The sequence below is a fragment of the Aphanomyces astaci genome (genome assembly GCF_000520075.1).
Source record: "Aphanomyces astaci strain APO3 unplaced genomic scaffold supercont1.189, whole genome shotgun sequence".
In the NCBI taxonomy this organism is placed as follows: domain Eukaryota; phylum Oomycota; class Saprolegniomycetes; order Saprolegniales; family Verrucalvaceae; genus Aphanomyces; species Aphanomyces astaci.
Genome location: NW_009798452.1, coordinates 1 through 15,753, shown reverse-complemented (window position 1 = coordinate 15,753; position 15,753 = coordinate 1). Strand labels below are relative to the sequence as shown.

Genomic DNA, 15,753 nt, shown 5'->3' with positions numbered 1-15,753 from the left:
TTCCCACGAGTACTTGCTTGATGCAATTGAGATGAATATAAATGATGCCTCCAACACTGAAGACGACTACAGCTTCCTTGATGTTATCGATTGTGTAAAACAACATGACTTTGGAAACTTCGTGTATTTGCCTGAGCAGTTGAATGTATTTAGCTTGAAACAAGGATCTTATCAACCTGGTGCTTGTGGAAACTTATTTTACCCTTTATAGTTAGTTCCATCAATATGCTAAACATTGCGTTGAATGATCTGAAATCTGAGCCAAGTGTCGTGATGCCTTATGCGACAAAAGCAGTAGGTCTGCTGCCAGATGCGTCCCAGTCCACGCACTTCCCGGTGTCGACAATCCGCACACGTAAAACTGTACGTGTGAACCCAAGTTCCAATACTACAGACACGTACTTCAAGTCGTCCCAGGCAGCACTGTTAGGTCTTAAGATGTTACTGTAGCATGACAAAGTTGGCTGGGGTGTAACAGGGCGCGCCGACGGGGCCCGTTATGTGCAGGACAATAATACCGGTTGTAATTACGTAGGGGAATGATGGGAGATGCAGGGGTACAGTAGCAGAGTATCCTCCACCTTGTTGCTAGCTAGCACCATTGGTGGTTAGCTACAACGGAGGGATGGTTATGGCAACATGTATACTGGTAGTCAAAGTGGCAATCCCGAAAGTGGAAATCCCCCCGTGTAGCGAATGCGCAAATGGTGCACCACGCCAACGTTAAGAATGCAGAGCTTATTACATAAAGGAGGGAGGTGGTTACCCCAGCTCGTCTACAAACATCGACAACTGAGCACAGGTACAGTACATGCAACCGACTGCGGTTAACGCTAGACTCCTAGTTGATGCGCTTCTCGCTTGATCTGCTTGCGCACGACGTTGGACAGCATCATGGCCGTGGGGCGGTCTTCGGGGTCTGTGGCGATGCACTGCTGGGCCATGTCCCGCACCCACTCGGGCATGGTGTGCGAAAATGTCGGCTTGATCGTGCCTGCAATCACCATGCTCATGATGGCCGTGTCCACGAGGGGCTTGCCGTTCTTGGGGTTAGTCACGTCAGCGTACGGGATGTTGTGCGTGTCGAGCTCGGACAAGATCATCCCAAATGAAAACATGTCGGCAGCCACCGAGTAGTGGTTCACCTGGAGGATCTCGGGCGCCATCCACCGGTATGTGCCGACGCCGACGGTCATGGTCTCTTGTGTGTCTTCTTTCGACACACCAAAGTCCGTGAGCTTGGCCGACTTGACTGAGTCCAGGAGGACGTTGCGGCTCTTGAGGTCGCGGTGGATCACTGGCATCGAGTGGAGATACGCCAACGCATCGACGATCGCGGCAATCACATGGATCTTTTCGTTCCAGGTAAAGTCTACTGCCGTACGCGCTATCAAGTTGTCCCGCAAGTCGCCTGCGTTCATGTACTCGAGCACGCACTCCAAGTCGGACGGCTGGTCCCAGCAGCACCCCACCAGCTTGACCACATACGGCGACGTAAAGCTACAAGATAATACGAGTATTATGTACTCAACCTCGTCACAACAAATATATATGTTGTGGTTGGTTGGTTCAAGGTAATAAGTAGTAAGTGTACAAGGTAATAAGTAGTAAGTGTACCTCGCGAGCAGCTTGATTTCGTCAATCAAGCCCTGCACTTCCGACACTCCCACGCGAGAGCTGAGCAGTTTCTTGATGGCCACGGGCGTGCCCTTGTACGTGCCGTACAAGACATGGGCGTACGCGCCAGATGCAATCTTCTTTTGCGGCACCACGTCTTGCTGGTTGAGACGGTACAGCGTCAGCTCCGACATGTCGATACCCGTGGCCGTGTTGTCCGTGATGAAACGGGTGCTCGTCGTGCCTCCCGCAGACTTGCCGCCTTCGCGTTGGTATTCAAACTCGGCGTCGGACTTGCGGTTGCGACGGCGGATGAAGAAGCACAGGGCAGCCACCAAAATGACGACCCCGATAGCCACCACGCCCACAATGAGTCCCGTGTCTACAACGAATCAACGTCAAACTTGAACTTTTGACGAACTGCACTTTGCACTTGAGTTTGCAAAATATGGTGGTAAATAAATACTTCGAAGTATGTGTGTCACTTAGTGGTACTGCATGTATTGTCAACATTCACAGTCAATCGAATACGAGTGAGTTGCACCAAATCGGCCGATAATCGATCGACCAATCAAACACAGATCACTAGTCAAGTAGCCTATCAAATCCACTCTTTGACCAATTACTAGTAGTTTTAACATCGAATTCGTGCGTGCCATCAACTACCGTATACCTTATGGATCTGTACCCTCGAAAATGTCAGGAAAATCTGATCGAAATGGATATACAACTTGGTCTGATTTCTTTCCAATGCGTTCGGATTGGTTCCTTCTTCTACTTTGACTTGTTTAATTGGCTAGAACGAGATAGTTGGATATTTTTTACCAATATAAAGCGACTTGGGTACCACCAAATCGTCACCATACAGCAATTTGGGTACAACTCGATAAGGCAAAATCAATACGGTAGTGTGACACTGGACCATTTACTTATACATGCAAAAGTCACTATCGATAGATTTGACCAATCAGTCCAAATTTGGGGTAACAAACAGGACAAGGTGAAGAGGTACACCAAAGCCACAACGTACTGGACGACGACGCGACAGTTGGAGCTGGCGTGGGCAACAGCGTCGTGGCCGCAGGCGGTGGGGTAACCACGCACACGGAGTACGTTTTCTTGTTGATGGCAGCGTGCAACGACCAGAGTTCGGTCACGACGCCCTTGACAGCATCGCATTTCTGGGCATCTTGCGTGATGTTGCTGATGTTCATCCTGAAGCCGTACTCTTGGGCATCAAAGAACGATTGGTTGAGAATTTGGAACGGGCCGAGCGAGTCGAGCGCCCCAAACGAGTTCAGGTCGAGTTCAAAGTGCGAAATGTTGGCATTTGACAGGACGCTACGTATATATCGTTATGAAGATTCGACTAGATTTTGATGGAGGAATATAAAACTGTATTCAAAGACGACCAGGAGAGAATATATAAATATATACTAACGTTACAATATATACGTACAAGGATTTGAGCATGCCCTTCTTGAACTTGACGTTTGAAATCTCCTGGAGCTTGTTCTTGTGCAAAAACCTAAGACACATTGAACGTTAGCCGATGAGCTAGGCTAGGCTAGCCCCATGACAGGTTAGCCGGTCAGGTAGGCTAGGCTAACCTTATGCCAGGTTGGCCAATGAGCTAGGCTAGGCTAGGCTATAGCCCTATCGTACATACGTACACGTGGGTTTTGTTGGTCCAGTCCAGCTTGTGGTAGGTCAAATTGGTGATTTCATTGCCGTGCAAGTCCCTAATAAGATTGTCCAGGTCAACCTTGGCATCAGGCCAATATTTATGAAGTGGCTGGTTGTGTGTACAAGTATTGGACCGAATACGGGATATTGGGCAACGTATCGGTGTTCAATGGCTGGTACAAGAACGTCCTATTCGTCAGTTTAGAACCGCAAACAGTTGGGAGCAAGTCATGTGCGTACCAGTCAAAGAGATTCACGGGTAAGGTCTTGGGAATGTTGGACGTGTTGGTTTCGATAAACAGCCTACCGAGGGAAGGAGCGTAATGGGCCATTCGTCGCGGGGATACTATAGAGGGGGTATGTACGTACAAGTGGCCTAAGCGATCGGTGTAGTTTAACGTTTCTGGAATCACAGGGATGGACATGTTGTCGAACAACCTAGAATAGTGGACGTCAGGGGGGGAAATAATGGTGTTATGACTTGATCGCGGCCGTACAAGTATTGCAATGTCCTGCTGAAAGTGATGGCATCGATGTTCAACTTTGTAAAGTTGACCACCGATCTACGGACAACACACGGGAGCCATAGTACGAACCAACAGGGGCAAGGCGTACGTACAGGCCAATGGTGGACAAGTTTGAGAGATCGCCGATCGCGTCGACAGAGTCCCATCCGGTCTTGTAGCCATTGACGTATGTCATGGTGATGGTTCCTTCGATGCCGACACTCGAGATGTTTTTGGTCACTAGGGCACACTTGGAGTCGACGACGCACACATCGGACACATTGCCCTTGCAGAGAGGTCCCGCCACGACGATGCGGGATGCGTTCATGGAGCCATATAGGCATGGAGCGGCGCTCATCGTCTAGGCTCGTTGAAGAGATAATAATGTGCGGGTGGGTAGGTGGGGGGTTGAGCCAGTCTGTCGCTGGTGTCGTTGAAGCTGTGATGCACTTGATCTGGTCGCTGTTGATGCCAGCTCTTACAAAGATTAAGGATATCATTCCGGACATTCACTGAACCAGGCATACTATCCTATTTAGTACAATTTGTATTCATTGCATTCGCCACAGTCAAAGTAATTAGGTAAGCGTCCGATTGATTCCGAATTTAAAACGATTGTTCCAATTGACCGACTACTATTTCAACATAGGGTGACGATATTACAAACGTACAGTTAGTACTGTATGCATCGTTTATCATGAATAATACACATAATATGTGGCTAGCGTGTGGACTTATTTCTCAAACACAATTCTAGTTAAGTTGCATCTCACTCAAAGTATGTGCAATGGTTTTGTGAAGACATATAAAATGAAAATGTCACCAACTTTGCGGAAATCAGCTGGCAGCATTGAATTACTGTAATATTGCGATCACTAAAAACCTTGGGCCTCCTTTTCGTCAATTTTATCACCAAACCGCTCGTTTGACACATTTGTTGTTCTGTAGTTGCTCCATGCTGCAGGGTTCAACGGGTATTTGCCTCATCATCTCGGATAGGATGTGGAAATTAATTCCTGTACTTGTTACATTTATACATGCAATTTATGGAGTTTTACTATCCGTTCGCTACCCATTCAAAATACAGTAAGTATATCAGAAATAAACGTGACATCACCACTTGTGCACAAGTGTGCGAGAAAATATCGTCACTCAATGCATGCAAAATGGTACAATTCCCTCATTTAAACAGTTCCACTGTTTTGACCCGAAATACTGTTTCAATGAGATTTATAAGGAACTTTGTATGCTCAGACCACCTCACCTCTTACTCGGGGTTATGTGCATCTCCGTGGTTAGCGATAGCTAACCACTAGCGATGCAGTTAACCCCGGAGATTTAGCATCGTATGTACTTACCGGGGTAGGACGGAGTCCCAGGTTACAGGGCTACTAGCGAAAAGGTGCATCCGGATGTAATAATTCCCACATTGAAACAGTATTTCGGGTCAAAACAACAGTGGAACTGTATTACAGTTAATAAGGGAATTATTCTGCAAAATGGCGGAACTTGGTGGGTGAATGAATACACATGATATTAATAGGAAGGTCGACGTGGCATTGGACGCATACCAACGTCTACAAGACACATGCGCACATCGCAACCTACACAGTGGGAGCTAACTACAGATAGCGGCACATCCAATGCGAAGGTGCAAGAGAGTACAAATTTGGACCTCCGTCGTCTTCGCTTTCGTCCTGTACACTCCACGCAGGTTAGAATGCTTGCAGGCACTACTTTCCTACACATGTGGAGTACATTACATCTTACAGTTTCAGGTCAACTCCATGCGTCGATCGTTCCCGAGAAATCGTCCACCTGCGCGCGGTTGGGGTATGTAATTTAGAATACTTTGAGTAATATCATTATTACGACAGCTTGGCCGAGCGGTTAAGGCGATAGACTCGAAATCTATTGGGGAAACCCTCGTGAGTTCAAATCTCACAGCTGTCGGTCTTTTTCCTTGCAAGGTCATTGAAAAAGCAATACTATAATTCAAAGTAGTACTACGTGGGATTCTTGCGATGAAGCATTATGGTGGAGATCCTTCACGATACATTATTGTACATCATCACACACGGCGTTCATGTTGAACATGGGCGGATTTATTTACTATGTTATGACAGAGACGGCAGTCAGTGCAGGCATTTCTAATAGCGAAACACCGACAGGTTGGGGCCGGCCGTTTGAGTTTGTCTCGATTTCTCGTCCTTGTACAGCAACTTGACTTCCTTCTTTTCTTCCCGTCGTTCCTACGAGTCGCCGTCGTCAGTCCGTTGTTTCAAATCACGTTCAAAAGGGTACCTTTTTGTGCGTTTTCGCCAACGTCTTGCGCAGCTTTTTGTCCTCTTTCGTTTCGCCCTTTCCCCGACTTAACTGCAGCGCCTTTCGCCGGTTGTCATCCGAGCCATCGTCCGACACGTCCTAGTCACAAGTTAACACAGGAAACTATGGACAACGCTATGGTGGTGTTGTTCTTTTTAACTGGAGTGACATGGGGAGAATATATCGACCAAACCCATAATGTACACAAGAAATCATCGGCAGAAGGATTTAGCCAATCAGATTGCAGGAAACCAACCACCATCAACGTCAAATTCGTGTGTGACTTCACAATTAGTGTGATTCGAATCCCAATACACGACCCTTTTGTACATATAAAAAATGCAGTACAAAACAATCGATCGATGGATTTGGCGATATATCGATTCATAGTCCGCGAGGGCATCGAGGGAACCAGAGCTCCCTCTTGAAAAATTATAACTATATTACAGAGGCAAAATTAAATTGATTTTCTGCTTCACTTGTGGATATTGCAATCGAAATATAATAAAAATATTGCAATATCATTTCAAAATGGACATCGTGTTTCACAAGTTATTATGGTTCATGGATGCATTTCTTGTAAAATTCAGACCAAAACAAATCATATTGTAAGAGATATGTCATTCCGGAGTGCAGTGGGCATGTTAAGTACATGTTCAGGCGAATCCGATACTTCAGCAAACGAGGAAATTGACCTAGCCAGTCCCAACATACGAGCAGAAGTTCCCTCGATACCCTCGGGGACTGTCAGCACAAAAAGTCCAAATTTTTAGGGTAAAACGACAGTACCTCTTCTTGAATCGGCGCTGTGGCCGTCAGTGGCACAATGTTCAACGGCATGCCCGTCTTGGACGACAGCACAATCGTGGACGAGAGGGCGATTTTCTGGGCTTTGGTCTTCTTCTTGCTGGTCTTGGACGGTTCCCGGATCATGGTCGGATGGTTGTCCAAGTTGGAGTACGTGCTTACAATCGTCTCGCAATCCCACTAGACACGTGAGTTTTTTTTTACATTTGTTTATAATCGAGTTCGATCCCATCACGTGAGTTTTCAATGAAAACTCACCTGGTCCTCGACCCGTTGTACCAAGTACGGGTTGGCCGACAAGTCGGTCAAGTCGGCAGGTTCGATTGCGGGCACGGGGTCTGTCGGTTTCATCACGGCGACGTCCTCCGCCGTCTCGGCACATTCGGCCAAAATGTCCTTGAGGCGGTTGCCCGTGCGCAGTGGATTGCCCAGTCGGCCTTCATCCGCCATCAATTCCTGTCGAATGTTGACGTAATCGTCCACGATCTGCTCCAACAGCGCGCCTTCCAACACAAGTTTGCCGCGTGTGTCGTCTTCTTCGAGCTCTCCGACCTGCTCGTCGTCGTACTCGTCGGCCATGAGCTTATCAAACGCGTCGTCCAGCGCTCGCTGCGCCTCATCCTTGTCTTCTTGTTCTAATTCTTCGTCATCGCTGGACTCGTCTTCATCATCCGACAAGTGTCCGCGGTACTTTGGAATGCCTTCCGCCGCCGCCATCAACTTGGCAATATGTGCATCGTAATCAAACCCATCTATCGATACCCGTGTCAACAACATCATATCGCAGGACTTGGGCAAATGGGTGGCTCACCTGCGCCACCAGCCGCGGCGCCATCACCTTGTTCCACCGGTAAATCTTCCGCCGCTTGCAACATAAAGTCGTCCGTGAGCTCTTCGAACGCTTCGTCGTTCACCAACGCTTCTCGCAAGTCTTCATCCATGACGTCTAAACACGATTTCAACCACACAAAAAACATCGGTGAGAAGCAGCCATCCATTCCTTGGCCAGCCACGTGAGGTTTGCTGCTGCAGAATACATGGCATATATATATATGCTATCGATTGACATATACCTTCGGTCAACGTGATAGCGTCCAACATCCGGTCGTGTTCGTTGGCACTCGCCAAGACATCGTCTGGTAGCACCACGCGCTTGTTCAAGAGGCCAGCGCTGGTCACATACATAACTCTCACATCAGCCATCACGATCGAATATATGTTGTTGCAAAATACATTTGACTGGGAATAAATCGTACCCTTCGTCGTACGTGCCGCCAGCAGAGTAAAAGTGACCTTGACCTATAAACACCATTATGAGATGTACCAAGTGACATGCGAAGGGAACTTGCCCATTTCTTTCATGTGCTTGGAGTAGTCGTAACCATCGTTGACCATGCCGAGTTCATTGACCAAGTCGTGGGCTACCACATTGCCGAATCGAACGGCCTACATGCATATATGCCATAGGATAAGTTTGGTGCTGGTGCGGACTAGGAGGTTGCGTAGCTGCCGAACCTTGGCAGCGGGTGGGGCGGTGGCGGATTGAGGCACAAGATCTGGGAGGTCACTGTCGTCTGAGTCGTAGTCGTCGACGGCTGGCTTCGACGAAAGCAGGACAAACTTCGACGCGGACGGATCGTTGATCAATGGATCGCGCTGACTGCGATGCACAACGTGAAAGTGCTGGGCTTCCTTCTTGTTAATAAACGCTTTGCTCTTCTTGCCCTACATATACATGTAACCTGGTTGTTCGCCGCGGCGGCGGCGGGGCCATGACGACGTACCATGGTTTGCTGCGGCTGATGGGAATGTTGCTTCTGCCAATCCCAGACAGGTTTGATTGGTGAGGTTGACCTTGCACCTGATTGGTGCATCCGAAGTCCGAAGCGATCGGATTGGACGAGGCTACTCAAACGACGCTGATTGGCTTGATTTGATTCGCGACCTCCGAACCGACACGAACGACCTTCATCAGGGACGGAGTACTGTCGAACTTTACGTTGATCGATCGGGCCATATTGGTACTAACTAGCCCCAATGCGCAAGTTTGCCGCAATGGACAACCAGAACATGGTGACCGGCTCGTTGGGCCAATGAATCCACCACGTTCCGCGAAATGCAGGCAACCAAGTCCTAGACACGGCTGCAAGCATACAGTAGCCTCCAGCGTTCCACACACTAACGTAACGGATTCTAAAACAACCAGCTGACTACAGGGAATGACGTATTAAACGCCCCCGTGGTACTAAAATTTCGTATTGATTAAAGTATTGAAATTTCGAAGTAGTTTGTCCCAATACACAATTGAAATGCCAATTCGAAGTACCACGGGGGCGCTTAATACGTCATTCCCTGTACAGTACAACATGCATCGAACATTCTTTCAAAGGCACGATCTGGAACATAGACATGAGTTTACACTAGGATTGTGTCGCCGCACAATCGAGCCCGACGACATGCAACCGGCCATCATTATGCAGTGGTGTCTTTGCTCTGTTGAAGTGACTGACTGCAAGTTGCGCAAAGCTTCACACTATGTGTCGCCAGGACTTCCGAGGAATACAGTAGTACTGTACCACCCAATACAATCAAAGGACTTGAAACACTCCAGTCAAATGATCGACACTCTTGGCAGAATGCTCCACCGAAGAGTGTTCCTTTTCGTCCACCTACTGTAACAGCATGACACACCCAGCAGAACGAGGCATAGCCAGCACCAAGTCAGTCGCGGCGGCTCTGCGAAATGTTTCGTCAAAAACATTTTGAGCTTCCTGACTCGTCTCATTCCACACTGGCGCAAGCACGCGTAAAGTACGATTTTGTCAACAATCTAAGCGATCATATCTTGTATTTATAAGTATATTTATATTTGTATTTAGTATAGCTGGTATAGAACCAAATTGTTTCAAGTGCATTTTATCATGTGAAGGAGGGTCGAATAGCACCGCACTTCAGCGGACTTCGCCCTCGTCGCATGTGAAGCTTGGGTGTCGAATCTGGCGTTCGTAGTTCTCATTGGCCCAGTCCGACACGCCGACTTTAATTCAGAACGAATCGTACTTTTAATCTAATTGGGACAAATATCATCCTAATTAGAAGGATTTCGCTGGCTTTAAACCAACATTCCTATAATACATGTAGTTGTGGAACCTTTGGTTGCCGGTGTGATAAACTTTGAGATGCGACAGGATGTGCTGGTTGGTGTGCACGAGTTCTCAGTGTCAAATTTCATCCCAAACTCCCACAATGCCTCCCCACGCGCCCAACCACGGCTCGACCCACGTCGTCAAAGCGTCACAGAAAGTCAAGCAGTTCTTTGGGATCTCAAGAAACAAGTCGGACCTCGTCGACAAGCACGACCAAACCACCGATCTCCTCTGCTTTCAAGGCGATCGACAAGAAGTCATCATCATCAAGCATTAACAATATGACTGGTATCTATTTTGCTTGGTTTTGGTGTGTGTTCCCACGTCTTGACACTCAGAAGTCGTTTCAAACGCATGTCGATGTGCAAAAGGTCCCTGTAGGATTAATGATAGGTACACGGACTTACTCACTTACTCAAGCTATTCACTCTCCAATTTTGCCGACCCATGCGCACAAATTTGGGCGATTTGATGTACCGCGGCGTTGACATGGCGAATACTATGATTCATTCAAACCAGGCCCTGGGAACGCTATAGTACTTTGCCAAGTATGAAATGTAGCTTCACAACCTGTTAGCTTCGTAGTCAATCACAAGGATCGCTCTAAGTCCCCTCACCTCCGCTGCTGACTGATGCCCCAAACACTCAGTCATCAACACTTGCGCCACTGTCCACTTTTCGCACACAAGCAACATCTTGTCGGCCCTATTTCGAACGTTCTATGGTAGCAACAGCCTTTGCGACGGCCGGCACATTCGCTGCGTCGGAATCTAACGCTGGGTTCGCCACGGCCAAAGTGACAGAAGGCGGAAGGCCTCTTTGCCTTTCTTGGAGGAGACTTTCGCAGGTTTGCCTCCTTGCCCGGCTTGGCTTTGGTGTCGACTTGATCTGGCTGCACCAACGCGTCCCCTTCAGGCAGGCTGTAATATGTAGTGTATGTACTAACGGTATTAGCTTACGTCAAGGAAAACATCGACATTCCGACGTCAACGCTGTTGATCAATTGCCTTCACTAGGAACTAAGCAGCTTTTCAGATGAAAACAATCTGACCCCAGAAAGCGCACGTTACCCACTGATTTCTGAACGTGAACTCCGGCATCAAAACTTAGTTCGGGTACTGCATAGAAAGCGGGCTTACGTGCCTGCCGTCCGTGCCGCTCAGCGACCATCAGTGAACGTGCCTTTTGTTCTACGCACCGTACACAATATCTACGCGGACTAAATAGCTACGGGGTCCTGGTGCTCATAATAACTACCCCAGTAGCAGAAAAAAGTACAAACAGTAACGTTACTCCGGAGTTGTACATCGTCAGTACTACCGGTAGTACTAAAATGTATGTATTACTTCGAAGTAATACTGTACAGTACTTATATTGTCGTCGTTGGATCCTGTGCCGCAAATACCGAATATTTTCACGACGTATTTCGGGGGATACGAATAACTGCTGAATTATTGGAGATTCGAAATGAATTTCCGGACCCCGTTCATCTCGCCGAGCGAATCCAGCACCAATCTCTCCCATTGGTCATTCCAAAATAACTTGTCGCTGATTGGCTACAATCCATTTTCGAGTTTCTACTGGAAAGGGCGCAGTGGATATTGGCCAATCAGATGTCTCGGCTCTATTTGTGCTCGATTGAACAAACCATGCAAAATTGGGAAATTTGAAGAAAATCGACAATACAAGGATGGTAGAACTTGTTGGGTTTTGGTAGGAAGTGGTATTAATAAACGTTAGGACACAAAAACACTAAGACTTATATACAGGACCGCAGTAAAAAGCACTATTTTGGTGCGCGACTCGAATACATATACTACTACTGCACAATACTAGTCGTATATAGTTTCAGCGTATTTCTAATCGACGGGTCGTAATTGTGTACGGAACGGTACTTGGTACTATTAGTAATACTAGTAGTCAACAATGTTCTACTATAGTATTACTATAGCAGTACAGCACTACAGTACTAAGTCATTGATTGTAGTACAGTAGTGCATGGAGCGACAGAATGCAAACCTCGTCGAACAACTTTCACGTCAACGTTAGACCGGCTACGGCAGTACGCAAACACAATGATTAACTGGTTGTTGGCAAAACACTACCGACTACAACATTTAGCAACGGTCACCGGCCACAGCATCCTTGGGCAACAAGTTCTTGGACTTCAACAGCTTGATGATCGATTCGATCTTGTTGCCCGTGTTGGCACCCCCCGTGGCAGTGCACCCCCCGCAGTTGTGCAGGGCCACGACCTTGTTGTCAAGGGCGCCAACGATGGGCGACCCAGAGTTGCCACCAATTGTGTCGACGTTGTACGCCAACGTGTCTTGTTCCCCGCACAGCGAAGCCGTGGACGTGTTGGTGATACGGGGGGCCTTGCCGTCGTCGCTCACATACGTGATGTGCTTGGGGCGGGCGCCAGGGTGACCGACAATGTAAATGGGGTCGTCGAGCGGCACGGCCGACTCGCGGGCCTGCAAGTACCCGAACTTGGTGATGTTGATGCCAGGGTTCACGTTCAACTTGAGCAGCGTGAAGTCCAACGACGGCTCGGTGATGATCAACGTCGAGCTGTTGGACACGTAAGTACCGACGCACGCACCCTTGACGTTGTTGTTGGGGTCAGTGGCCGTGGCACATTCGGCACCGAACTCGGCGATGACGACCGACGCACTAGCTTGGGTGCCCACACAGTGGTTGTTGGTCACCAAGTGGCCTTCCGAACCCCACAACCAGGCGGTGCACCATCCCCCAGTCATCCTGAGGCGGGCAACGGCTTGGCCCAGTTGATACTTCTTGGCTTCGACGTCCTTGAGGGCCACGGCGGGTTTGGCCTGGTCAGTCCCGCAGATCGATTCCGTCCCCTCGGGAACGATGTCGGCCGACGCGATCGCAGCGACGGCAATGATGGTGAGAGTCTTCAACACGGAGTACATGGTCGAGGGGGATGGATGCAAACGACTAGCAAGTAAATTTGAAAATGAGCTCGAGAGGGGCTGAGGGGCTGAGAATCAGACATGCAGTAAATTGCATGGAGGGCCAATATGTTGCGTGATTGCGGATGATCCAAGTGGATGAAGCGGAGTCGGATTCTGGCCAATAGTGTTGGCTCAATCGGTGTGCTCCTACAGTACACCACATATCGCATACTAATGATCTTTTGTACTTTTATTAAAATGGTCCCCCGACACATACAAACATATCGATAGAGGCCACGAGACATCACCGAAACGTCGATATTATTTCATGAAAAGGCCACGACGTGTGTAACGATGCCCAAGCACCATTCGTTGGGCTACGACACCGGCCAAATCAACTGAGCAATTCTGTAATTGCCACCAAACACCGTCGTAGCAATTCTGTAATTGCCACCAAACACTGTCGTGTTGGAATTTAGGCCCTCACACTGAGTCTTGCGGAATTTGTTCCTGCTAATGCCTAACGGGGCTGCTACACTACTCGGGTTTTGGGGATTGATTCCCCACACCCAAACGGTACTATGAATTGTGGCAGTATGGATGGGTATTGTGTAGGAATAGGATGTAATTACACTCAAGGAATCCCTCACCGGCCCAAAAGGCGGCCAGTTACATATCGGATGGAAAACCTAAGAATGTACCGTAGGTAGGTACAGTAGGTAGGTACATTACCCAATGGTTTCGTCTTCATTCATTCTACCTGTTACTGTACAGTAGTGTATAAGCATTTTTCAATGACAACACTGCAATCTATAGCGCACATCGGCAAGTCACTCTCCACCACACACTTTCTACCGTAGTCCAATACATCATGCTGGACAAACCCTGAAAAACGTTCAATAAATCTGGATAATAAGTTATCGTTCAACCAAGACTGAAAACCGTTAAAACTAATACACTCTAGTTAGATTAGGCATACTTTTTGTACTCTGACAACCTCAACTCCTACTAGGGGATTTAGCATTATACACTTCGAAGTATGTGTACGCGGGGGTAGGTCCCGGTTACGGGAAGAAAATTTGCTTGAACGGTTTTAGTACCGGTATTGGCTGAACGGTATCCAGATTTCTTGAATGTTTTCCCAGAGTTTCCCATCATGCTGGTGTCAGTTCCATAACATGTGGTTCTAGTGTCGGCCCTCGCGGAGGAATGTCTTAAAAAATGATAATCCAAACTCAATTAACCATCATGCTGGTGTCAGGTTATATACCCACCATGAGTACAACTCATAAAGTGCCAGCGGGCATTACACATTACATCTCTAACGTTACTACCCGGTAGTAGTTCGAGTCAACAAACAAGGTTCGACAAGTGGGAACGCAGTGCCCGTTGCGCGAATTACGATCACGAAGTACAATAACCACTACATTTAGCAGCGGTCCCCGGCTACAGCATCCTTGGGCAACAAGTTCTTGGACTTCAACAGCTTGATGATCAATTCGATCTTGTTGCCCGTGTTGGCACCCCCCGTGGCAGTGCACCCCCCGCAGTTGTGCAGGGCCACGACCTTGTTGTCGAGAGCGCCAAGTATAGGCGAGCCAGACGAGCCCCCTTCCGTGTCGACGTTGTACGCCAACGTGTCTTGTTCCCCACACAGCGACGAGGTGGACGTGTTGGTGATGCGGGGGGACTTTCCGTCGTCGCTCAAGTATGTGATGCGCTTGGGTTTGGCACCAGGGTGCCCTGTGATGTAGATCGGGTCGTTCATGTGCACGGCTGAGTCGCGGGCCTGCAAGTACCCGAACTGGGTAATGTTGATGCCATGGTTCACGTTCAGCTTGACCAACGTAAAGTCCAACGTGGGGTCGGTGATGATCAACGTCGAGCTGTTGGACACGTAGGTGCCGACGCATGCCCCCTTGATGCCGTTGTTAGGGTCAGTGGCCGTTGCACATTCGGCGCCGAACTCGGCGATGGCCGTGGCAGCGTCGGCGGCGGACCCAATGCAGTGGTTATTGGTCACCAAATGGCCTTCTGATCCCCACAACCAGGCGGTGCACCACCCCCCGCTGATCTTGAGGCGGGCAACGGCTTGCGCCAATTGATACTTTGTCGTCTCGGAGTCCTTTAGGGCCACCGACGCCAGAGATTGATCGGTGCCACATATAGCTTCGGTGTCGCCAATGACATCGCCAGAGGCGGCCGCCATCGTGACGACAGCGAGAATGGTCAACGCTTTCAATGTGGTGAACATGGTGGAAGGGGGGAAATGTGAAAATGACCAAACTGGCGGGGCAAACTGCAGGGACTACATGGGCCGTGACCATCATGGATTGCTGACACGAGATCAGTATCAAGCGTAGAGCTGAGGTGGTCCACGAATTTCTTGAAGTTCAGCCGAATATGTCATGCACTGATTATACAATACTTCGTAGTATACATACTTACTACATTTTCATGTTCGATTATTTATCAGTACAAGTTATAACATCTGCATTTAAACGCTTCAATGGCTACAAATCGTGACTGCAACTACAGACCTCCACGCTCCACGTTACTTAACCCAGCGCTTAGCCACACCAGTTCAAATACAGTACCGGTACTGGTCGTTGGGAACATTGTTAAATGCACCGCTTCGTATATACTAGTATATGATCCAGGGGCTCATCAATTTGATCATAGGCAAGTGAGATGCACTGTACCGGTAACTTTACGCTAACTCCTCTTCCGATCCAGAATTGATGG

General features: G+C 48.4%; 5 protein-coding genes and 1 non-coding gene across 8 annotated transcripts; 2 read left to right on the top strand and 4 right to left on the bottom strand.

Moving 5' to 3' along the window:
- Positions 1-734: 734 nt before the first annotated feature.
- H257_18634 (TKL protein kinase) lies at positions 735-4,167 on the bottom strand (the record flags this gene model as incomplete). The annotated part of the gene is made up of 10 exons (XM_009847729.1): positions 735-1,500; positions 1,618-1,999; positions 2,648-2,958; positions 3,077-3,145; positions 3,291-3,359; positions 3,427-3,492; positions 3,544-3,606; positions 3,673-3,741; positions 3,801-3,866; positions 3,923-4,167. 10 exons carry the CDS (start codon positions 4,165-4,167, stop codon positions 834-836), a joined length of 2,007 nt encoding a protein of 668 aa, XP_009846031.1. The 3' UTR covers positions 735-833.
- A 1,514-nt stretch (positions 4,168-5,681) lies between these two features.
- Positions 5,682-5,762, top strand: H257_18633. Its single transcript has one exon. It is a non-coding gene; the product is annotated as a tRNA-Ser (tRNA).
- A 108-nt stretch (positions 5,763-5,870) lies between these two features.
- H257_18632 (hypothetical protein) lies at positions 5,871-8,910 on the bottom strand. 3 transcript variants are annotated; one of them, XM_009847726.1, is made up of 10 exons: positions 8,726-8,910; positions 8,457-8,666; positions 8,291-8,387; positions 8,198-8,240; positions 8,015-8,112; positions 7,753-7,887; positions 7,200-7,693; positions 6,924-7,121; positions 6,114-6,233; positions 5,871-6,061 (listed from the first exon to the last, which is right to left on the bottom strand). In XM_009847726.1, exons 1-10 carry the CDS (start codon positions 8,813-8,815, stop codon positions 5,960-5,962), a joined length of 1,587 nt encoding a protein of 528 aa, XP_009846028.1. In that variant the 5' UTR covers positions 8,816-8,910; the 3' UTR covers positions 5,871-5,959. The 3 variants fall into 3 exon arrangements, with proteins under 3 accessions (XP_009846028.1, XP_009846030.1, XP_009846029.1); XM_009847728.1 differs by having other exon boundaries at positions 8,198-8,387; XM_009847727.1 differs by lacking the exons at positions 5,871-6,061; positions 6,114-6,233 and adding an exon at positions 6,670-6,870.
- A 1,277-nt stretch (positions 8,911-10,187) lies between these two features.
- On the top strand, positions 10,188-11,263 carry H257_18631 (hypothetical protein; the record flags this gene model as incomplete). The annotated part of the gene is made up of 2 exons (XM_009847725.1): positions 10,188-10,343; positions 11,198-11,263. The coding sequence occupies 2 exons, from the start codon at positions 10,188-10,190 to the stop codon at positions 11,261-11,263; spliced, it is 222 nt and encodes a 73-aa protein (XP_009846027.1).
- A 706-nt stretch (positions 11,264-11,969) lies between these two features.
- H257_18630 (hypothetical protein) lies at positions 11,970-13,096 on the bottom strand. The gene has a single exon (XM_009847724.1). It carries the CDS (start codon positions 13,024-13,026, stop codon positions 12,205-12,207), a length of 822 nt encoding a protein of 273 aa, XP_009846026.1. The 5' UTR covers positions 13,027-13,096; the 3' UTR covers positions 11,970-12,204.
- Positions 13,097-14,259: 1,163 nt separating this feature from the next.
- On the bottom strand, positions 14,260-15,262 carry H257_18629 (hypothetical protein; the record flags this gene model as incomplete). The annotated part of the gene is made up of 1 exon (XM_009847723.1): positions 14,260-15,262. One exon carries the CDS (start codon positions 15,260-15,262, stop codon positions 14,438-14,440), a length of 825 nt encoding a protein of 274 aa, XP_009846025.1. The 3' UTR covers positions 14,260-14,437.
- Between the last annotated feature and the right edge of the window lie 491 nt (positions 15,263-15,753).